Source organism: Mirounga leonina, unplaced genomic scaffold, assembly GCF_011800145.1.
Source record: "Mirounga leonina isolate KUSES-001 unplaced genomic scaffold, KU_Mleo_1.0 Mir_53, whole genome shotgun sequence".
Lineage (NCBI taxonomy): Eukaryota > Metazoa > Chordata > Mammalia > Carnivora > Phocidae > Mirounga > Mirounga leonina.
In genome coordinates this window covers 13,157,084-13,181,236 of record NW_023270807.1, presented here as the reverse complement: position 1 = coordinate 13,181,236, position 24,153 = coordinate 13,157,084, and the positions used below count along the sequence as shown (strand labels likewise).

Below are 24,153 nucleotides of genomic sequence, written 5' to 3'. Positions count from 1 at the left end.
ACTTGCTACTCTCATGACTTAGCGTTTTTACAAAGATCAAGATGATGCTTACCTGAAAACATTATCACCATAGACGAGCTAGTGGGTCTTTCGAGCAATTTGCAACTTTCTGTAGTGAGAGCAGTTGTACACTTCAGGTTTCGACTCAGAGTTGTATTGATTAGGTGGGCTTTTGGTTGTCATAGAAACGTGTTTAGCCTTCACTGAAAACCACTGGTCCGGTAGTTTGGACCTCGTCTGAGAATCAAGAGGAGCAGATTCAGGGTTCCATGAGCCTCTCCCTTTCCACTCTCAGAAACCACCCAACCTTAGAAAGGCATCTCTACACCAGATCCCTACAGCCAGTGAGGCCCATGGGAGGGGCACAGCAATCCATGCTTATGCGACCGGGGGACTGTATCTGGACATTGGGATCCCAGCTTCTAAGGGGCACTATGGAAAGGCCTGATTTCTATTGGTTGTGACGAAGGGCAAGATTTGACACTGTTGGGAAGAGCAGGCTGATGTCAGTGGGCTCAAGGCATGAAACTGTTCACCCCTAGGAGATAAAAGGGAATGGCATTTTGAAAAATCAATGACATGCTCAAAGAGGGGTAGAAAGATAGAAGCAGAGGCCAGAAAAAGTGAACTGTTCCTATAAGCTCTTACCTTTGTAAGGGTCTTGTTAACATTTTTGATGAATAATTCCTCATGAACGTATGAGGACATTCTCATAAGGAGGAGTAAATGTAGAGAGACTTAGAGTTAAGGTGCCTATCCCTCCCAGTCTGCCTGAGACAGTCCTGGTATAATTATTTGGGCAATACATTCTACCATTCCTGTACTTCAAATGTTGTTCCAGAAATCACTCTTTGGCTTAGTAAGTATTGACTGTGTACTGTGCTAAGTCCTGGGGAATGCAAAGACACAGAAAAGAGAGTCCTGCTCTTGAGGGGTTCACATGTTTATGAAGAAGAGATATAGAAAGAGAGAAATTAAAATACAACGTGGTATTATTTAAAACGTGTTTTAAAAGAGTAGAGAATGGCATTGTTACAAGAACAGAGCCATTTGGCACGGAAAAGGTTGGAGGGGAGCTTGGGTTAAGTCAACAGCCCTAAGTTTGCAACCTTCTGCCCTGCCAATCATCAGGAGATAATCCCAGCCACAAAGGGGAAGTGCACGAGTTCCCAAGGCAGGAGATGGAAATGAGTACAGTTGAGAGCACCACCGGGAACAGCGTAGAAACAAAGAAAGCCCAGGAGCCGCAAGGTACCCATCCCACATTGACACCAGTGGAGTCAGGACGGCCCATGCTCTCTGCCTCTGTCTTAAATTTCACTCCTGTGTCGATGTCACCAGAACGACTAAACCTTGTGCTTGTTGTTGGTTTTTCTTTTGTCCGTTCTGTGTGCGTTCTTTCAGCCAACCTAACAATAACCCCGGACCCAATTTCTGTTTCTGAGGGACAAAACTTTTCCATAAAGTGCATCAGCGATGTGAGTAACTATGATGAGGTTTACTGGAACACTTCTGCTGGAATTAAAATACACCAAAAGTTTTATACCACGAGGAGGTCTGCTGCTGGAGCAGAGTCGGTGCTGAGAGTGAAGATCGCGACCCGGGAATGGAACGGTAGGTGCGAGACCCCAGACCCTCTGCTGCCATGCTGCCCCGGGGCCCCTGGGAACACCCTGTAAGAGGGACCATCTCTGCAGGGGCTGCCCCGGGATGTGCCTGCGCCACCACACTTCATGCAAGGCTCTTTAGGGGAAGGTGTCGCAATCTCCATTGTACAGATGTGGAAATAGAGGCTCAGAGAGAATAACAAATGCTCCCAGGCTCCTGCATCTCAAGGTGCAGAGTCAGGACTGGAACTGGGTTCTCCGATTCAGGAACCTGTGCTCTTGCCATGAAGTTAAGAGGATTGTTTTGCTGTTTATTTTTAAAGATGTATTTATTTATTTTAGAGAGAGAGAGAGAGCACAAGCGGGAGGGGCAGGGAATGGGAGCGAGAATCCCAAGCAGACTCCCCACTGAGTGCGGAGCCCCACGCCGGGTTTGATCTCACGACCTAGAGTGGGACACCAAGAGTCGGACACTTGCCTAACTAAGCCACCCAGGCACCCCAAGAGGGTCATTTTTAAAAGTAGTTTTACCAGACTTTTAGGACTTTTTCACCCAGTTGTGATATTAAAAAAATCTAGGTAAAGGATTTATATGCCTGCTTCCAAAGAAAGGAACACTTGTATTTTGTATTTATCTCTATACGTTATTCATGTTGGAAAGAAATTTGGAGGGAAAAAAAGGATTTGATAGAATTGCTGCAATAATAACTGACATGTATTGAGCCCTTCATATGTGATAGGCATCATGCTAAGTGTTTGAGTGGGTTAGTTCATTTAAAACAATAAACCTAGAGGACAGTGGGGGTTATTAGTGTCCCCATTTTACAGGTGAAGAAACTGAGGCCCAGTGAGGGTAAGTAAAATATCTGAGGTTATACACCTGGTAAATGGCAGAGCCAGGGTGAAATGGAGACTGTCTGGCCAACCCTTGACCACTTCACTCTGAAGGCTTTCATTAACTATAAGTTAAATCAGTCCAGGTCCTACGAGTCCTAGGTCTTTATTTGTTCATATAAGGCCTAGGCAACATTATAGAAATAACTAGTCACTCTGTGGCTGGCCTTGGCTGGGGGCATTTTTAAAACCACCTCACTTGGTAGCATACAGTCAGAAGATGAAGTATTTTTCTCCCGTGCTGGGCTTACACATACTCTGTCCAATTGCTCTTTCCTCCTGAGGAGCCATAACTGAGGAGGAGCCGTAACGTTTCCAGGAGCATAAACTCTTTAACAGTCCCATACTCGGGCACTAAGAAAAATCCGTTCTCATCTAAATTAACTACACTTTTATTTATATTGAAGCTACATTTCCATTCCTCCCAACAGAAAGAGAAGGAGGTTTGTTCTCTGTCCTTGTTCTACCTGTTTTCCCTCTGGCTAAGTTGCTGCTCTGGTTCCTCCAGAGCTGGGGCAAAGAGAAGGAATGTAGAGAAAGTCAAAGGGTCTTACTCAACTGTAGGTGCCGTTATAATCTTCCTGTACTGTCCCCATGGCAGCTGTTCAGGTGGTGGCTCATCCTCTGATGGACCCTTGCATAAAGACCACTGGGATAAGGTCCTCTCTAGAAGCTTGACCCAAAGACCGCGCTCAGCCTACTCTGCCTCACCAAGCATGGGTGCACAGGCTACTCTTGCTGAAGCCTTTCCTCTGTCCTCCAGAAAGGCCAGTCAGCCTCTCATCTTTAGACTTTACTAAATGGGAGTCAGACATTAGACATCCAACTCTGGGGTCCACAGGGGAAGCTCTCTCAAGGATTTCAGCCTACCCCTTCCACATGCTTTGATGGTGTGATGGTGCCCGGGAACCGGAATGTCTACTCACTTACAGATGGAGTGAGGGAACCTCCCACCACCACAGAGCTCCAGCTGGCTGGCAACTGTCTTCGAAGAACTCCTCAGCCCAGCACACACCAAAAGTCCCATTTTCCCCCCTGGGTTAATGAAAGAGCCTTGGAGTAAGTGTTGGGAACCTGGTTTGAAATGCAATTCCTGGGATGCCTGGCTGGCTCAGCTGGTAGAGCATGCAACTCTTGATCTTGGGGTCTGGAGTTCAAGCCCCACATAGGGTGTAGAGATTATTTAAATAAATAAATAAATATTTAAAAAAAAAAAAAGGAAAGAAACACAATTCCACACCTAACAGGCTGTGTAACTTTAGATAAGCCACTTAATTTTACTTAAAAGTAAGTGAATATTTAGGCAATGGGTTAGTCCTTCAGATACATAGATAACCCGGAAGGAGAGTTGATCAAACATGTTCTCGTCCAGTGTCCAAGAAGGTGTGATGTGCCCTTGCCCATGCTTGACAGGGAAAAGTAAGCCTCTTCTTAAACTTCCTAGCCAATGCTTTTTGGAGCAGTGATCACATTCTATCTCATTTTTATTTCCTTCCACACAGGAACCTATCATTGCATATTTAGATATAAGAATTCGTACAGTGTTGCGACGAAAGATGTGACCGTTCACCCACTGCCCCTAGAGCCAGACATCATGGTGGATCCTCTGGAGGCTACAGTTGCATGCAAAGGTTCCCATCACTTCAGGTGCTGCATTGAGGAGGATGAAGACTACAAAGTAACTTTCCAAATGGATTCCTTATCCTTTCTTGCCGGTAAGACACTAATTGCTGTATTGTGAGGACATATTTCATTCATGTGGAGTCTTAAAACAGCGGTAAACAGACATGAGGATTGCATCAGAGAGAGAATGTAACAGAGGGAACCTCATGAACTTTTATTATCTTCTGTTTTGTTATGTGGCCGTGGCTTGTGGGTTTGTGGCAGAATTTGAGGGTCTGTGAGGGTGGAGCCCATGGGTTTTAGTGGAAGCTGTCGAAGACAGTGTTAAGACATCTCCACAGGCCTTCTGCTTCCTCAGTGTATCAGGTATTCTGGTGGTCCCTCCCTCCGTGCTATGAATCAGCATGCTATAAAAACACCACAGAAATCCTTTTAAATGCACAGCTGAGCATCCAAGAAAGTGAGAGAAATACCCAAGGGCCAAAAACATAAAGAAAAAGAAAAATAGAAATGCTTTAGCTACTGCTGGGGCTTTTCTGAGGGCATCGACCAGTATGAGAAACCCAGAACCTTGGGGTTTTTTTACTAAAGATTTTATTCATTTATTTGAGAGAGAGCTAGAGAGACAGCACAAGCAGGGGGAGGGGCAGAGGAAGAGGGAGAAGCAGACTCCCGGCTGAGCAGGGAGCCTGACGTGGGATTTGCGCCCAGGACCCCGGGATCATGACCTGAGCCAAAGTCAGATGCTTACCTCACTGAGCCACCAGGCGTCCCAGAACCTTGGGTTTTAAGGCTCTGAAGGGCATGAAAGAAAGGCCTTGTTCCCTATGCAGTGATTAAGGCACCCCATGTCACCAGCACAATGTCAGGACCCTCAAAGGGTGACATGCTCACTCAGGAAGAGGATAAGTAGAAAAACAAAATTTGTCTGCCAGAGTTAAGAGCTTGGCCTCATCTCCAGGTGGACAAAAATTTCCCCAGAGAATTACAACTGTCCTGCCCTCACTCAGGTTTGGGTTTGAATTTATATTGCCTCCATGGCCCGGGACTCCAAGCTGAGGAGTAACTAACGTAAAGTGGTCCATGAGTAACACCCAATGGTACCTGGCCAAAAAAAAAAAAAAAAAAAAAAAAAAAATTTGAATCCTCTAAGGTAGAATGTACCTCAATCCAGATACCTCAGGATTCCTACAGATTAAGGTGAACCTAATATGAGCTCACAACTCCAAATCTCAACACAGAGACACCTTCATGAGGGATTTACAAGCTTATTCATTCTTTGAACAACCATTTGTGGGGACACACTCAATGCAAAACACCATAGTAGGCAATGAAAAGGGGACACAAGAGTTGGGGCACATGTATTACTATCTAGCTGGAAGGGCTCATGTCATAAAGGATGATTCATGTAATGTTAAGTTTCCAAAATGAGCAATGCAGATCAAAAGATCACTGGAAGTTCAGAAAAGCAGGAGCCAGTAGAGATGAGGATTTAGAGAAGGCTGGGTGATAGGAGGATATAGAATCCATCCCAGTACTGGAGTATTTAAGCATTTCAACATTCCATGTTTAACATGCATGCATTCAGTGCTCTGTATGTGCCAAATACTGAGCTAGGCATTGGGAGATACAATGATAAATAGGACCAGGTACCTTCTCTCTAAGACTTTATGGTCTAATGGAGGAGACAGACCCATAAAAAGGTGATGCTAAACCAATGAGGTGAAGGCAGGACAGGAAAAATGCACAGGGCATGATGGGATTTGGATAGGCAGAGGGAGGAGAGGGATGATGAAAGGCATTCGGATTGTCCAAACTGTACGGGGAACAGATTTGGAGTCATGAATGGTGGAGGTAAATGTTAGGCGAGCACCGGGTAAGTGTGGGCTGACTTACTTCTTGGCTGGGGCATTTTTAAAACCACATCAGAAATGAATGTGGCACATGCCTTGGAAAAGTTTGGACACATTATCCATAGTGGATCAGTTTAACAAAATGTGTGCTTTGGAGACTCATCTTGTGACTTGATTCTTTTAATAATTCTATCTCAGAAAAAGAAGTTAAAGGAAAGCAAGTGTGTTACAAATACAATTTCATGGCAAGCTCAGTTTCCAGGTGTCCAAAAAAGCTGGACATATTTTGTCACTTTACCAATGCTGCTAATAATTCAGTCCGGAGCTCATCTATGAAGCTTAACCTGGTTCCTGGTAAGAGCATTTGAATTTTTTTTTTAAATGTGATAGTCATGAGCAGGGATTCATTTATTCATTCACTCCCTCATGCATCCCTTCAATAAATAGATGTTGAGCACCTTCATGTGGCAAGCCTTGGGCTAAGGGTAGAGGGTCTGGAAAACAACAATAACAACAACAACAACAACAGCTAAGCCATGGGGATTAGCCTCAGGTGTAGGGGAAAGATGGGTGTGATAAAAAATGTGATCACATCTAATGTGGTAAGGGCTGAACTGGAGACCGTGTGGGCAGGCAGAAGAGGCTGCCGGGTTTCACTCTGCTGGTGATAGTGCGGAGGAAGTAATCAAGAAAGTCTTGCGGATGAAGCCCTATTTCTGAGGAGTCGGAGAGGCAAAGCACTGGACTGGGCAGTGCATAGTGTCTTTATGAGGCTGAGACCCCTTTGAGGTTTCAGCCAAGGAAGGGTGTCCCCACTAGACAGGGCTACATGAAAAGAATTAATCTAAAAAGTAAGGCAACCATCTTTCCCATCCTTTGTCATGACTGAGCCAATATCCCCCCGCATAATATTTTCAAGGTAGGAGGTCATGGTTTATGGCCCTTTCTGTAATAGCCCAGGACCAAGAGCTCTCCTCAGGAGCAGCAGAGAGGCAAGTGAATAAAGGGTGGTCCTGGGCTTCCACCAGAAGCAAACCCCTCCTCCAGAAATCTTGTCTGTAATAGGACCTCTGATATCCGAAGGATTCATGGCTCTATCACAACTCATGTTTGGGTTTACTGAATGATTTGTGGTATATGAGAATATGTGTTGGTAACTGAGCCCTGGACACCAAGGTAGGAAGCAATTTAGAGTTCCTTGTCTCTCTGAGTTACTGTCCCCTGACCCTACAAAGAACACCTCTTCTGGAGGCAGCCAAGACCACTTCTTCACTGTCCCTCACGCCGCCATCTTCACCCATTTATCTTTGTTCTTCTCTTTCCTCATACGAGGTCTGATTCCTCTTCCTTTTCCTAGTAAGAAATTACTTACGTACTTCAAGATTTTATACAATGATTGAGAACTCAATTAATGTTAAATTTGTAAGTTGGTGAGAAAGGGATCTTATCACCAGAGAATCAAGGTCCCCGGAAGATCAGAGATTCTGCAACAAATGTCATTTTCCCATTCAGATCTGGTCTTGAATAGACATGAAATAGAGTCACCTCTAAGGGAAGCCAGAAGGAACAAACATTTACAAATATTGCTTAGAATATTCAGGTCATGGGTACCTGGAATTCCCATTATTAATTATATGTGTGAATTAAGGCAGTGCTTCTCAACCTTGGCTGCATGCTGGAATCACCGGGGAAAGTTAAAAACACAGCCAATGCCTAAATCCCAGCCCCGAGGGGTTCTTATTTGTTTGGGCTGGAGTAAACCAGGACATTGGTATTTTCTGAGCTCCCCAGGTGATTCAAATATGCTGGAGTTGAGACTCCCTTGGATTAAGGCATTTTGTCCCTGAGATTCCTGGTAACCTGATTATCTCTTATCTGGCTGAGCACACATTAAACTCTCGTGATTTTTTCTGTGGGTTAGATTTTACAGGCAGCAGCAGAGAGAATATTCTCAGGGATTAGAGGTGGGGATGAGGCATAGAGGAAATAAATTCTGTTAGGAAAAGCAAGTGCAGGTGAAAGTCAGATTTGTGTCAAAAGCACTAAAAGGGGCTTTGGAAAATCAGGTGTGAAATAAAGAAAGTGGGTAACTCTGAAAAGGTCACAGAAACTAAAGAGAAAAATAAATTCAAACAGCAACAAACAGCTAGGCCAGACCCTATTTTGACTATCTTTTCTCCTCCTTTCAAATTGTCCCTTTTATTTCCGTGTTTCCAATGCAGGAGAGAAGATCATGTGCCGAGATCCCACAATAGGTGTTGGGGAGCCTGGGAAAGTCATCCAGAAACTATGCCAGTTCTCAAACGTACCCAGCGGCCCTGGAGGTCCCACTGGCGGGATCATGACTTACAAATGTGTAGGCTCCCACTGGGAGGTGAAGAAAAATGACTGCATCTCTGCCCCAATAAATAGTCTGCTCCAGCTGGCCAAGGTGATCCTTAAATCTTTGACTCCGAGCTCTTGGTGGGGAGGTGGGTCTAGCTTATCCATATTTTTCAGCAAATGGGCCTCGGGCTGGTTTGTGTTGCTCCCAAAGCTACTTTTATTTATTTATTTCCAAAGAAGACGCAATCCTAGAAATGCTTTACATTTTACTTAAGTACAAATGTGGAGACAACAAAATATGTATTCTACTCTGGGACCAGCTGTATACCTTGACCTTGACTTCTCAGTGCCTTGTTCCTATTACCTCCAAGGTGCAGGTGGAATTATCTTCTCTTACCACTCTCCTTTGAATAATCTGGGTATCAAGCAAGTAGCTCTAATCTTTTCACAAGGAGGAGATACATAAAAAATACGGTTCACCAGTGCAAAAAAAAAAAAAAATATATGCTTGGGCTTTATGCTTCTATAGGTCTGAGATTTCTTCCATCTTTAGAGGGAACCTTTAGTTATGAATGATGGTACTAGCCTGCCTCTCTTACCTAGAAGAGAGGTTCCTGCCACGTACTAGGGGAGAATTCCTTTCTTTTCTTCGTGGGAAAATAAATAAATGTTACCTCATACTTAAGTTGTCGAGAGTAGGGACTCCTAAAATGCCATGAGTTATAATAAATAAATACTGAAGAGGCAACTGGTAGACTTATAGTTAATGACATTGTTAGACAAGTGGTTCCAAATACTCTCACCCTTGGAAGAAGAATTAAGGAAAAGGAGTGATATTGATTTGTGTCTCATCTAATTATCTTCTGTCTCTCCTCTTGTCTTACACTAAATTCATTAAGATACCTACTAGGTGCAAAGCATTATTGTAGTTGCTAGAGGACATAATCCAGTTGGGTAGTTCTATACACATTGATTTTGCTTAGGATAATCAGGAAGCTCTGCTTGAAAAACTTGGCCTCTGAGTTGGACCTTGATGAGGATGCATCAGTGATATGAATTTTCCTAATTGAGAAAGATAGAAATACTATAATTTGAACTCAATGTTGGGCCCTGGTCCCAACTCTAGATACCTAGATACATTTTCAGTGGAAACGGGGCCTGTTGGTCTATCAGATTTATCCATTCAACATATATTTATTGAATACCTACTATGTGCCAATTTATGACTTATACTATGTTAGGCATTATACTATATCAGATGGAATATAACATGTTTCAAATTGCTAAGGAGCTTATAATTTAATCGGAGAGATATTGAAATTAAAACACAAGCTGACATTGGTAGAAATGTCATGAATGTGAAGTATGTTAAATAACAAACACTTACAGGGGCGTCTGGGTGGCGCAGTCCATTAAGCATCTGACTCTTGGTTTTGGCTCTGGCCCTGATCTCAGGGTCGTAAGACTGAGCCCCACATTGGGCTCCACACTGAGCACGAGGCTGCTTGAGATTCTCTCTCTCCCTTTGCCCCTCCAGCTCGTGCTCTCTCTCTCTCTCTCTAAAATAAATAAGTAAATCTTATTAAAAAAAAATAACAAACATTTAGGCAGTCAGAGGAAGAAACTCCGATGTGTTGGAATACTCATCAAAGTTCTTTATGGAGGAGGTCGAATTGGAGTTCATTCTCTAATTTTAAGTGGGGATTAGATAATTAGGAAACAGAAGTGGGATCATTATAGATAGGGTGACCATATAATTTGCCATCCGAACCGGGACACATTTTGAAAATAAAAGAGGGTGCTAGTAATAATGACATTGGGCCAGCAGATATAAAGCAGAACTGTCCCAGGAAGATTGGGATGGAGAGTCACCCTTCTAACGGTCAGCAAAGTAAGTGATGAGAAAAAGCAGAGTAGCAAATGTGCTTCCATACAGACCATCAAGGGATAATTTTACTCAATTTTAATCTAGTTCTCTAGGAATCACATCTCCTTTCCTTTTCCTTTAGCCATCAGATTGATATGTGTTTTACTATTCCCCTTCTACCTGTGAGGTCTTATTCTATTCTGAATAGCACACAGATTAAACGAAGAGATAAGTTATCTTATAGGATATATTTATAGGAGTGGAGAAAAAAAAGAAACCACAGATGTAAGAAATTTTCCTCATGGGTAGATCAACAGGATTTGATGACATACTGACTGGCAAGTTTTTTGTTTGTCTGTTTGTGTTGGCTTTTGTTTTCCTAGGATTTGATCAAGAGCCCCTGTCAGGATACGAAGCTCCCCACATACCTGAAGGATCTTTCTGTCAGCACAGGCAAGGTGAAACATGAAGTCAGCTCATTTCCTGGGAGCCTGGGAGCCATCATTAACATCCTAGATTTGCTCTCAACAGTTCCAACCCAAGTGAATTCAGAAATGATGACGGTGAGTTGGTTTAGACCTTACAGGAGCTTTGGGTCTCCTCTTTTCACCCGTTGGGACTTGTAGTCAAAAAACGCAACTCGTCCCCATTGCAGCTCCTTCTTTGTCTTCTCTAGAGCAATACTCTGGATTTTAGGGTCACATAGCATGCTTTGTGCTTTGTTAGCTATGGCTTTTAAGGTCACAGGGGGTGTTTCTAATATTCATTTGGGGATCTTAAAAAGATTTATTTAGTGAATCTCCGTCTTAGTTTCTTCATTAAAGTAGAATGTATTCTTACCTGCTTTCTAAGAAAACCAGGAATGAAAGGTTTTCAGAATATTATGTATAAGGTGGGATTCTCAGTGGTCTAGCACTAACCATGAACTCTGAGGCACTCAGCGTTCTGAGAGGAGTCACCCAGAATTCAAATGAAGAGTTCAAATGATGAGACTTTAATGAAAGGATATTTACAGAGGTCAAGCCAGGGATAAAAAAGAAAAAAAAAAAATAGAAGCCAGTACTACCCTGAGGACTAAAGGGGAAAGGAGAGGAAAGAATGTACCTATAGCAGAGGGAGAATGAAACCTTGGAGGAGGGATTGCTAGCAGGAGCAACAGAACTATCACCAAAGATGTGCTGAAGATGGTATCTGGGTATAGGGGGTGAGGGGATGACTGTGGTGGGTCATAGGAAAATATATTTCAACTTCTTTCTCCTCCTACCCTCTCATCTCCTGCCAGTGCTTCCCAGTGGCCAAACACAGGCAGAGGCTCCTGGCAAGCAGCTTGGGGAACAAGGGTCCAAGGAGGTTATGTGGACCTCCTATGGCAAGTGTAACAGATTCCCATACTGTGGGTGGCTTACCATGACAGGAACTTATTCTCTCATGGTTCTCAAAGCTAGAAGTCTGAAATCAAGGTGTCTGCCAGACCACGTTCCTTCCCAAGTCTCCAGGGGAGACTTTCTCTGCCTCGTCCAGCTCCATGTAGTTCCAGCACTCTTTGGCTTGTGGCTGCCTCAGGACACCCTCTGCCTTTGTCTTCACGAGGTCTCCTCCTCTCCATTTATCTTCTCCTCTTCTGTCCTTCATAAGGATACTTGACATTGGATTTAGGGCCCACCTAGGTAATCTGGGATGATTTCCTCTCAAGATCCTTAACTTAATTACAACTACAAAGACCTTTTCTCAAAATAAGGTCACATTCACAGGGTCTGGGTATTAGGACATGTTCTTTTGGGGACCACCATTCAAGAAACTACAAGGCTCATAGTTTCAGATTGAACAAAACAAGGCAAAGGAGGGCAAAGAAATTACAATGAGAGAAAGTCCAAATGGAAAATGAGAAGCCCAAGTTTATGGGAGAGAAAATCAAAATGTTTAGCAAAAAGAAAAAAAAGGAATGATGCCTTTGCCAGCAATTTGGTGTTCAGCATTAGAGAGGGTCTTTTGAAACAACTTCACCCTTGCTGGTGAAGTATCACTCTTTACAGGCTTGAGATTTAAAATAAAATAAAACAGTGAGTACATATCTCTCCCAGCCTGCTGAATTGGCCTTGGCGGTGGGGGGGGCGGGGCGCAGTACTTGGTCAATGTTTGATGAGGTCTCGTAGCCTTGGGGATGCATCCTCTGCTAACTCCCTGCCGTAAGAAGGAGGGACACAGATCCCCATAGCCTGTGATGCCTCATTTTTCTCTTCTCTTTTCCTCTTACCCATGCAACCAGTTTCCATGGAGATGTTACTTTTTCTCTCTTTTATGATTGAAAGAATTTGGTTGGTTTGACCCCATGCCATGTCAATTACAGAACGTTCTCTCTACGGTTAACACCATCCTCAGCAAGCCCATGTTGAGTACCTGGAAGGTGTTCCAACAGCAACAGACCAACCAGAGCTCACAGCTCCTGGATTCAGTAGAAAGATTTTCCCGAGCATTACAGTCTGAAGATAGCACTTTTTTGTCTATCAACCAAACGAATGTGCAGATGAGGAGCATGGTAATAAAACCTGGCCCTCCAAAAACCTACAAACAGAACTTTGTTTTCTCGGACTTGGACCTCTGGGGCAATGTGGCCATTGACAAGTGCGAGCTGGGAAGCCTGCAGTGGGGTTCGTCTGTTGTCACTGTCGCTTTCCCAACTCTCAAAACCATCCTCACTCAGGATGGGCAAGAAAAGAACGTTGCAAACAGCTTAGTGATGACGACTACTGTCAGCCACAATATAACCCTGCCATTCCGGATTTCGATGACTTTTAAGAACATCAACCCTTCAGGTGGAGTACCACAGTGTGTCTTCTGGAATTTCAACCTTGCCAACTACACAGGGGGGTGGGATAGTAGTGGGTGTTATGTGAACAGAGTCGATGGGGACAGTGTCTCCTGCATCTGTGACCACCTCACATCGTTCTCCATCCTCATGTCCCCTGACTCTCCATACCCTGGTTCCCTCCTGGAAATACTACTGGATATCATTTCCTACATTGGGTTGTGCTTTTCCATCTTGAGCTTAGCAGCCTGTCTAGTGGTGGAAGCCGTGGTGTGGAAATCAGTAACCAAGAATCGGACTTCCTATATGCGCCACATCTGCATAGTGAACATTGCCGCCTCCCTTCTGGTGGCTGACATCTGGTTCATTGTGGCCGCTGCCATCCACGACCATTTTTACCCTCTCAACGAGACAGCCTGTGTGGCCGCCACCTTCTTCATCCACTTCTTCTACCTCAGCGTCTTTTTCTGGATGCTGACTCTGGGCCTCATGCTCTTCTACCGCCTGGTTTTCATCCTGCATGACACAAGCAAGTCCATTCAGAAGACTATTGCATTTTCTCTTGGCTATGGCTGCCCTCTTGTCATCTCAGTCATCACAGTAGGGGCCACCCAGCCCCAAGAAGTCTACACCAGGAAGAATGCCTGCTGGCTCAACTGGGAGGATACTAAGGCCCTGCTGGCCTTCGTCATCCCAGCGCTGATCATCGTGGTAGTGAACATGACCATCACAGTTGTGGTCATCTCCAAGATCCTGAGACCTTCCATTGGAGACAAGCCAAGCAAGCAGGAGAAGAGTAGCCTGTTTCAGATCAGCAAGAGCATTGGGGTCCTCACGCCACTCTTGGGGCTCACCTGGGGCTTTGGCCTTGCCACTGTGTTCCAAGGAAGCAATGCTGTGTTCCATATTATATTTACACTACTCAATGCCTTTCAGGTAAGTTCTGCAGGGCAGGGTTCTCAGGAAGTATCTGAACTGGTGGGAAAAATTAATGATAGAAACACAAACAGGGGTAGGAATGGGGAAGGATTTTAGTTCAGAGGAGGCCCTAGCCCTAAAGAGGGGGAATTACAAGAACTCAGTGAGATAGAAGGGACACATTCCTCTGCTCCCATGGAACCTCATACCTCTTATCACCTGCATTATAATTTAGCTGCATGCATGAGTCACTTCGAAAGGCCCTGATAATACAAGTAAGAGGAAAGTCCCTTCTCTACACAGGATTTTGCTATTTACCCAACATTATCATGATGCCACTTATTATCTCCTAAATGAAAATACCACTATTAAACCACATCATTTCTCCACTTAATTTCCACAAGCATTAAATGAGCTCTATCTTTGTGAATTCAGGGATAGCATTTGTCTTCTTTACCACTCTATCCCTAATAGTACCTAAAAAAGACTTTGGCACAGAGTAGGTGCTCGATAACCGTCTGGTAAATAAAATGAATGCCATGAACCACATAGTATGTTCTCTAGGAACATTTGCTGAAGAATGAGAGAAAGAATGCCCTACGTAAGGTAGACATTCTGCTCTATTTTACTAAAATGAAAAAGACACACTCATTGTTCTCTTGTAGCACATAACGAACTATAATACAAGCCACATTGTTAGAAGAGCTTTAGCAGAGGTACAGGCAGCAAGGAAGGGAATGCTTAATTCTGATTCAGCCAGCAGGTGGGTGGTAAGCATGGGCTCCCATGAACTGGCAAGGAGGAGAAATTGAGACACGGTCCCAGATGCTCATGCCAAGGCCACACAAATCCTAACTTCTGCTACTGGGTCCATGGCTTCAAACTATAAGGCTCATGCCTAATGAAGTGTATAGCATGACTTGACTACAAGGGACTGATTATTTCACCCCAGGCCCCAGGTTCTCATCACAATGACGTGAGCACTACTGTAGACAGAAAAGGTGCATTCGACAGCTCAACCAGCAGGCCCTCCAGTCCACGAGGAGGCAAGGAGAAGGAAATAGAATAATATCCTTCTCACATGATAACATTTAAGGTCCCCTGGTGTGGACCTACTGCATTCCTTTTAACATTATTATCCCCTGGACTCATTCCATAAATACAGATATGGGAGAGGTAGTACAAATTCAATGCCTGGTTGACGATATTTCTTGGTTTGCTGGGCAATAGAATATGAATAAAATGTCCTTCTTCCCAATTCTTTTTTTCAGGGATTATTCATTTTACTCTTTGGCTGCCTCTGGGATCAGAAGGTAAGAACAATGACAGTTTCATGCTTCTAGAAAAGTCGACAGTGATTGCAGCATATTGAACTTACGATGGCTTCTTTTAAACAATTGTAGGTCCAGGAAGCGTTGCTAAAGAAGTTTTCACTGTCAAGATGGTCTTCGCAGCACTCAAAGGTCAGTGTTCCTTTTGTAGAGATTTTTGAAAACCCCTCTCTCTCCACACCCACGTTCAGCATAGATTATTATTCCACTGTTTTTGCTTTGTACCCGATTCTGCCTATTAAAGTCAGCCACAGAACTTCCATTAAGATGCTGTCCCACATCTTTAAATAGGGATCAGATAGCACAGATAATACCAATTGGAGGCCAAAAACCAAAATTCAAGGGGAAAAAAGAAATCTTCTGGGGAAATTTAAGGCACTAGAGAATACAATGTGAGGAATAATGATGAATAGATTTTCTGTAGTTCATTTTGGAAAATAACTATTGCACTCAAACGTATTTGACTGTCGTCACATGTCAGAAGATACCAAACCCTATTGGACAGTAAAACATGTATTTGAAAGTTATTTTCCTAAATCCGATGTGAGTCCAGTGTTTCAAAGTGACTCTCCTACTTGATTTGTTTGAAGTAGAAATTCACGCTCCACCAGGCTCTCACTTTCAAGTGGACTGAGAGATGCAGGCACTGAGTAGAGGGCAGCAAATGTGTCATCCTACAAAAAACAGGACTTTGGTTTAACATTTGCTTTGTAACTTTCTTCTCTTTTTTAGTCAACATCCCTAGGTTCATCAACACCTGTATTTTCTATGAGTTCTCCAATATCAAGAAGATTTAACAATTTGTTTGGTAAAACAGGTACGTAGTGACTTCTAGGTCCCTCCTAGTGCACTTACCTTGGGTTGACTCAAACAGATTTGCCCTGATGGGGGATCTCACACCCCTACCTTCCCACTCCCCCCTTTAAGGCATTTATCAGCAATAGCCTCATTTGGGTCAGAGGTCAAATACAGGAGCTTGCTTACATTTTCTCAAGCCACCAGGAGGCTGGTACAGAGGGCAACTGCCTTTGGTGGGCAACTAATAATAACTTAAGGATAAGATTTGGAGAATCTAGACAAGCCTGCAGAGAGCTGTCTATCAAAACTGTATCAACTACAAAAATGAGAACTGTAAATTGCTGGCTTTGTCAAACACAGAGTTCTCTGCTATTCATGTTTGTTTTTTTGTTTGTTTTTTTTTTTTTAGATTTTATTTATTTACTTTTGAGAGAGACAGAGAGAGAGTATACAAGCAGGGAGGGAGCAGCAGGCAGAGGGAGAAGCAGGCTCCCCGCTGCAGGACTCGATCCCAGGACCCTGAGATCATGACCTGAGTCGAAGGCAGACGCTTAACCAACTGAGCCACCCAGGCGCCCTCTTTGCTATTCAAGTTAAATAGGAATAGGAAAGTCATGTTTATGGGTTAAGGTGTAGCAAAAAATAGATTTAGAAAGCTCTACTATAAGATCACATGCTATGGGTTCCCTCCCTTTTTTTTCTTTCCTTTTTCTTTTTTTTTTTGAGTGTGCTTGTGGTGCACATTGATATTTATAAAACTGTGCATATATATAGGAGGAATCACAGAAGTTATCCATTCTATTAGGAACATGCACAGCTAAGTCGCTACCTTGGAGGTATAAAATAAATAATGTTAATGATTTTGGGCAACAGGTCTCAGCTAACCTGGCAAGTTGAAACCTATTCCCACCATCCCTCCACACCCAGGAAAATAAGCACCAGAACTGCTTCCATCTTCTTGACAATGAACAAATCTCACAAAGGCAGAATCTAGAAATGTGTCAATATTCCAGAATAAGGCTTTTCCTATAAAATCAAATTCGGAGAATGCCTATCAGTTGTTAAAACTCCAGAGGGCTTGGTGTCTGGGGCTTTGATTTGATGCATTACTCATGAAAGTGGAGGGTCTATCCTTTTGCCTTGGAACGTCCCTGCTTGGGCCTGCTGTGAAATGATCCAACCTAGAATGTGCTGACCATTTGCATCCAAGTGAAAACTCTACAAAATGAGTCTACGGAATCAGAATTATGAAATCTAAGGGCAATAAAATGGGTTCTTTGCTTCAGAGTCAGTCCAGTTGAAGATGGAGTTAGGGCTCTGCTCCTGAGGTCCCAAGGCCTGAGATTTCCAGTCACTGCCATTTGACAGCCTCTCGAGGGTTGTTAATGAGGCTCCGTGTTGGCCTGCTTGAGGTCCCATAATCACTGTAACTTTGGTTTATGTTGTCAGCAGCCCCAAAGGGCCCCCCAGGCAGTGATGGAAACCTTGTTAGCAGTGGCAGCTCACCAATCTGATGGTAGGGTGGGCACTGTGTCCTTTCCTTGCCCAGCACTCCGCCCCCACTTGCCCCATGCTCAGTCCCTGCCTCCTGCTGACGCCGACCCCTGGGGTTGCACCGTGGCTGCCCACCCCCCCCCACCCCGCTGCACCTTTGTTGGCATCCCTTGACCTCTGCTTCTTTCCCGGTCCTGCCTTTTCTTCCCTTGTATTGTACTCCTTTCTTTCCTTTTCCCCCTTTCCTCCCCTCACCTTCCAGCTCAGCCTCTGGGCCCCTCCCAGGAGCTTCCCCCAAGTCACGCCCATCCAAGGGGACCAGGGAGCTTCCCTCACGCCGACGTCCCCAGGCCCGTGCATGTGGTGGCTGCCCGTGTTCACGTTCTCCCTGTCCTATGTAGAAATCCGGCTGCTGGTTTGATGGGAAGTAGTTAGTGCTTGTCTTGTCGGCTGCCACGCATGCTTGAGAACAACGGCTTTGTTTGTTCTCTGGCCCTTCTGGGTCTTGGGAGCGGGGCAGGCATGGGTTTGTTTCCAGGAGTGGCCGAGCTTACCTGGCTCTCAAGGGAGAGCCCCCCTCGGGGCCACATCACGAGAGGGGCACGCCACAGTGATCGTGAGGTCTTGCACGTAAGCCTGAGCTGCTGTTCTGTTTTTCAGGAACGTACAATGTTTCCACCCCAGAAGCAACCAGCTCATCCCTGGAAAACACATCCAGTGCTTACTCCTTGCTGAACTAAGAACAGGAAAAACGACCTATGTGACTTCTTTAAAGGACAGTGGATATGCTCGGAAAAAAAAAAATCCTTTCAAAGCCGTGGGTAAAATGTTTTCTCTGCAGGCTTCCTGGAGCAGATGCTGAAGAGCCTCTTTCATTAGGGAAAAGAAGCTTTCTTTCATAAAGACAGACTAAACGTAATTGTTAAGTTTATTTGCTGTCCCAGCCCCCACCTCTTGTGTGATACTAAATGTGTACAGTATTTAAGTGAGACTCAAGTACCCGGAGGCCCAACTTCCCTGTCTACATTGTAAAATAGAATTTCAAAGAGACATTTTTACTTTTCACACGTTGGGCACAAAAATAAGCTTTGATTAACATAATAAGCACAAGGCTAGTACCCAGGAAATACTTCAGTGAACTCTCAGAAGGAAGGACACAGGAAAAAAAAATATAGAGAAAAACAATTAAGAACCACATTTTAAAAATTTCCATGTTAACATAATTATTCTGATACTGCAACATGGAGAATATAAAAATGGCTCAAAAACAGAAACTGAAATAAATCATGGAGAAAGTTTGGTATTTTCTTGGTATTTTCTTAGCTACAAGAGAACATTTTTTTAGAAAGGCAGTGGGAAGAGATTGGGAGGAAATTGTAACATCAGGATGCTTTCAAGTGGATAATAATATTTACAAGAAATTCATGGAAGGAGATATAATTCTCCTGATGCTAAACACACACACACATGCTGGTGCACGTGAAGTTTTGAGCTCAGGGGAGGGAGCAGGCAGAGGAAATGGGATAGCCGTGCTTTATCAGATCTAAGCAGATCCAACTGCTAGTTACATTTTTTACCGTTTATCAGAAAAGCCTTATCTTTTGGTATGTTCCACTTTTTGAAGGCAAAAAAAATATATTTTTTTATATGCACCACTTGCCAAATGTGACATAAGGTGATATGAATGTGATATATTGTACTGGAAACAGATCCCGACTGTCGTGTATTATATTTAACAGCTTTAACCAGGTACTTCCCTGTGCATCATAGAATAGATTTTCATAATCTTATGGCGTTGTTTATCACTGTTGTTGCTACTGTGGATTTAGTGGCCCTTGGTGTGTGGTCTAGCTCCCTATGTATTAGCTCTTTCAGTCCCTAAGTTCCAAGACCAATATACGGTAAGAGTTTTGTATTGTCTAATTTGTGTTTATTCCAACCACTCGGAAATCCTCTGAAATGAAATGTTACAGTTGGCTACTCTATGCTCCCAATAACACTTGACCTTGATGAGCAGATGGTGGAGCTTTCCCCGAGGATTTGGTTCTCTGTGAATTATGTGCATATGTGTGTGTGTGCATTTCATAAAAATACAAATATTTATTAAAATTGCATCCATATTAAAGTTAAGCATGTGCTGTAGCCACAGCAACCATACATTCCAAATTGAAGTCTGATCCCAGAGACACAGTGAAACGGAATAAAAATGTGGGGCTACTTGAGGAATGTGGGCCGTGGGGTCTTCGTAAGGACTGAGAACCAGCAAGGATCCAACCATCAGGAAGGTGGGACAGACGAGGCTGCGATGTAGCAACCTTTTATTTATTGAGTTTCGAAAGAGTTTTCTTTCACTATTTTAACTCTTTAACCTCTCTTTTTTTCATTTTTAATTTCAAATTCTACTCCTGCCTCTCTTTTCTTCAGGGGGAGAAACGGGTGGGGCAGATAGAAGTCCTAGTAGTGTTTCAAGTAAATGCGCTCTTCGTTTCTACCCGTTCACAGACAACGTAGACATCTACTCCCACGCTTGCCAGGAAATTGTCACAAAGGAAATGATTAAGCTATAAAATTCTCCAAGGATGGTCAGCTTTGGGCAGAACTCAGTACCGAGGAGACAGAGCCAGAGGCTAGGTTGGAGGATAAATGGGATGAGAATTAGAGGTTCGAGAGAGAACAGCTTTGACAAATCTGATTCCTGGAATAATCTCAGGGACAACAGAGGCGAGGTTACACAGTACAATGTGTGAGCCTGGCCAGGGTGACATGATGGGCCAAAGAAAGCATAGCACCCAGCAGGGGCTCCAAACCAACAATGGGACAAGGAACACTGAACTTCCAGCCACAACAGTAGGGGTCCTTTGGGAATCATTGTGCTGTGAAGGCAACCTCTCTAATGGCAGGAACCTTCGCAGCATTCATAGGATGTGGATTTGGCCCTTTGCCCTCGTGCATTAACTAAGGCACGTTCCCTTACCCCCAGCACACACACATGCACACATATGTGTGCACGTGCTTTCTAGCTTTCAAGCCACAACACCAGATCCAAATTCCAGAAAGCCTATGAAAACAAAAACTTAGAGACATACTTGCTGGTGTTCTGCTCAACTGCAAGGTACATAGTTCAACCACTGCTGTTGGCCAAGAATATCTTAAAATAAAAAATAGCATTCAATATTGTAAAAGAGAGTGGTCCGTGAATCTGTGAACTCCGTGAAAGCAGGAACCCTGCCTGGTCCTGTGTTCACTAGTTCTCAATCAACAATGATTGCAAGGCAATCCCCCTTCTGAGGAAAAGGAGGAAGGAATGTCAGCTCTGATGTTGGTACAAAGTGACATGTGTGGTCTGCCCTGCTTGCAAAGTGCCCAGGGCTTCCCCATGTGCCTGACCTCTCAGTGGGTAAAGTCAGTTCCATGGGCCAAAACTTAACTTGCATTAAAAGACTTCTATTAAGTCAGTTTCTTGCAAAGGGATCTGTGCTAATGCTTCAGAGCTTGTGAGGTGAGAGCATTCACAAAGGAGCAATTAATCTAAGCTACAGAAATATTCTCTGGGAATACTGTTAGGTCCAGTGTAACACACCATGTCCTGAAGGAGTTGCGTCTGCCACCCTCCTCCCCATTTCTTATATATGGAGAAAGAGGTAAATAAAGACCTACGGGGTTTTCAGGATACAAGCTGCTAAGGCCAGAAATTAAGAAACACTAGGAAATCCTAGCCTTTTGTAGTTTGTTTAGAGAACTTCAGAGAGATCAGTGTTGGAAGGTCAAAAAAAAAAAAAAAAAGTGACATGGGGATGAGAAAGATCATAGCGACCAGGAAGTGCAGACGCAGGGGAGGGAGTTATCTGGGGTGAGAGGACCAGAAAGTCACAACCACTGGGGAAGACAAAAGGAAACAAGTATGGTCCCAGAAATCCAGTGTAGATGGAATGCATTTGATTTGTGGCACGTGAAGGGGAAGTCAGACAGAATCCCAAAGGGAGCCGTGACCCAGGCCAATGGAAGTCTGATTCCTTGAGTGTCCAAAATAAAGGAGGGGCTTACAGTGGATGTTATCTTTCTTAGGTATTTTTTAATTTTTTTTTTATTTTTTAATTTTTATTTTTTTTATTCATGAGAGTCAGAGAGTAAGAGAGAGAGAGAGGCAGAGGCAGAGGAAGAGGGAGAAGCAGGCTCCCCGCTTAGCAGGGAGCCCGATGTGGGACTCGATCCCAGGACCCCGGGATCATGACCTGAGCCGAAGGCAGACGCTTAACCATCTGAGCCACCCAGGTGCCCTCTTAGGTGTTTTTTAAAAAGTCAATGAAAATAGTGTCTCATCATTTGAAAGACGTTAGCTTTGGAATGAGATGCTATAGGTTTCTAACAGTATGACTTGGGATATTAAATCATGTCGCAAGAGTACGCCAGCATACAGCTCTGCGTCCTGTCCATGCTTATAACAATAAAATATCTAGCGAGATCTCATGAAGCTTTCTTTATATAAATTGTCTGCTCTTTTTTTTAATTCTTTTTTTTTTTTAAGATTTTATTTATTTATTTGAGACAGAGAGAATGAGAGACAGAGAGCATGAGAGGGTGGAGGGTCAGAGGGAGAAGCAGACTCCCCGCCGAGCAGGGGGAGCCCGATGCGGGACTCGATCCCGGGACTCCAGGATCATGACCTGAGCCGAAGGCAGTCGCCCAACCAACTGAGCCACCCAGGCGCCCCAAATTGTCTGCTCTTTTGTAGATAGGCCAGCGCTGCTCTTTTAGGCTTCCTGACCCGAAATCCAACCAGCATTTAATGTCCTTCCCCTCACAGCGAATGGTGGCTTCTGTTCTCCAGGTGTGGTGGGGGGCAGGGGTACCAGAAGCTCCCGGCTCAGTTGGCTGAGGGCACTGATGCCTTTCCTCGCACCATCCACACTCCCATGCAGCATGTGAAGCCTGGAAGCTTACAGAGGGTTGAAACGAGGGACCTTGAAGCAATGCTTTCAGGACCTAACTGTCTGGGAAACAAATAAACAAGTATCTTTTCTAACATTTGTGTGTGGCTTGGTTGGAATTTTCACGGACGGCTGAAAACAGAGCCCTGTGAGTTCTGTTAGCAACAGATTATTTCTGCAACGTGGGCCCATATTTCCTGTGTTCATATTCTATAGCTGAGTAACATGTTACCACAAACTTAGAGGCTTAACACTGCACCCACTTATGAGCGCATGGTTTCTGGGGTCAGAAATCTGGGCATGGCTTCACTGGGTCCTCTGCTCAGGGTCTGGCCAGGTGGAACTCAAGCTAGCAGCTGTGGATTCATCTGAAAGCTGAGCTCCCCCTCCGTGCTTATTGGTTGTCGGGCAGAATTCTATTCTTTGTAGGTATAGGACAGAGGCCCTCATTACCTAGAGGTGTCCTGCCATCCCCTGCCGTGTGACCTTTTCTACAATGTGGTCCTTTGCTTTTTTAAAGTCAGCAGGAGAAATTCCGTGCTGCTTTGAATCTCTGACTTCTTCAGTTTCTGATCCTAGACCCTCTTGTAAAGGACTCACCTGATTAGGTCAGGCCCATCCAGGATAATCACCCTTGTGATGAACTCGAAGCCAGGTGATTAGGGGCCTTGATTACATCAGCAGATTGTGATGTAAGGTGAAGACCTTGACCATATAATATATTCTACTCCCGGCAGTGATGTATTTACAGATCCTGCCCACAGTTAATGGGAGAGGATTATACAGGCTATTGCATCAGATTGTTTAAACAAACAACATTAAGGACGCAGCGCTGCTCTGTAGATTGTGTCTGAGGCATTCGCTGTGGCTTTGTGGCCTGTAAACATTTCTTTATCCACAGCACTAATCACACTGAAAAGGGGCTCTCCGGCAGTACCACGGATAAAGCTCGCATGGTGCAACTAATGTAGCGTTACCTCTGTCTAGTGACTATGCAAATGTGAAAGAAGTCACCTTTCCCGAGGGGATGGCTTCCAGCTCTGTGGGGCTTCGGGGAAAGGGTGCTATTTGGCAAGGCCTGATGTGTCCAGATGAAAAGAGGCTCACCAACGCCAGGGCCCACAACCTTCCCCAGCGTGGTGAGTGTCTGGGGTGCGGGTAGAGGGAGTCCAGGAGCTGATGTTCCCTTGACGCTTGGGCCAACGGATCAGAGACCTAAGCAGACAGGTGCCAGCCAGTCTTCCACACGTTTGTACCCCTGACCGTCGGGTCCTTAAAAATAAAGTCAATATGCTCCTCCTATGCTGGGCACTTCTCATCCTTTAAGCGTTCCCGTGAAATGTTGCAGTCTGCAGCCTGCAGCCCGCAGGTCACGCCCGGGGCTGGGAACAGCTCCTCCTCGACAGACCCACACACCCTTCGAATGCTCGCCTGGGTCACAGGAGCCTGTCTGGACTTTTCTGCTCTTTTGCACCGATTTTTTCCCCCCCTTTGTAAGATAACACATACATCATTCAGAAGGAAGAGGTTTATTTTTGTATTTTGAAGACATTCCCTCCTGGCTTTATGAAGTTTATACTTTCTTCATATAAACAGGAAGAAAAGAGTGCTTCCCATGAACACTTTATGTGAACACGAAGGCAGCTTTCTTTGAACTATTTGGTAACGCTGTGTAAGCTGCATGGTCTAGAGGAATGAGAATGTGAGTC

The 24,153-nt window shown here is 44.3% G+C and overlaps 1 protein-coding gene across 10 annotated transcripts in view; it reads left to right on the top strand.

The window, feature by feature from the left end:
• The window catches only part of ADGRF5 (adhesion G protein-coupled receptor F5), a 70,756-nt gene extending 51,018 nt beyond the window's left edge, over positions 1–19,738 (top strand). For 6 of the 10 annotated variants that reach the window (XM_034991218.1, XM_034991220.1, XM_034991219.1 and 3 more), the window contains 11 exons: positions 1,132–1,251; positions 1,405–1,614; positions 4,004–4,216; positions 6,176–6,331; positions 8,200–8,408; positions 10,553–10,732; positions 12,517–13,911; positions 15,165–15,206; positions 15,297–15,356; positions 15,957–16,041; positions 18,177–19,738. In XM_034991218.1, the coding sequence (XP_034847109.1) occupies positions 1,132–1,251; positions 1,405–1,614; positions 4,004–4,216; positions 6,176–6,331; positions 8,200–8,408; positions 10,553–10,732; positions 12,517–13,911; positions 15,165–15,206; positions 15,297–15,356; positions 15,957–16,041; positions 18,177–18,256 (2,750 nt within the window). In that variant the 3' untranslated portion in view covers positions 18,257–19,738. Of the gene's footprint in view, positions 1–1,131; positions 1,252–1,404; positions 1,615–4,003; positions 4,217–6,175; positions 6,332–8,199; positions 8,409–10,552; positions 10,733–12,516; positions 13,912–15,164; positions 15,207–15,296; positions 15,357–15,956; positions 16,042–17,471; positions 17,539–18,176 lie in introns of all 10 variants that reach the window. The other 4 variants (XM_034991226.1, XM_034991225.1, XM_034991221.1 and 1 more) reach the window with 3 other exon arrangements.
• Positions 19,739–24,153: the final 4,415 nt, after the last annotated feature.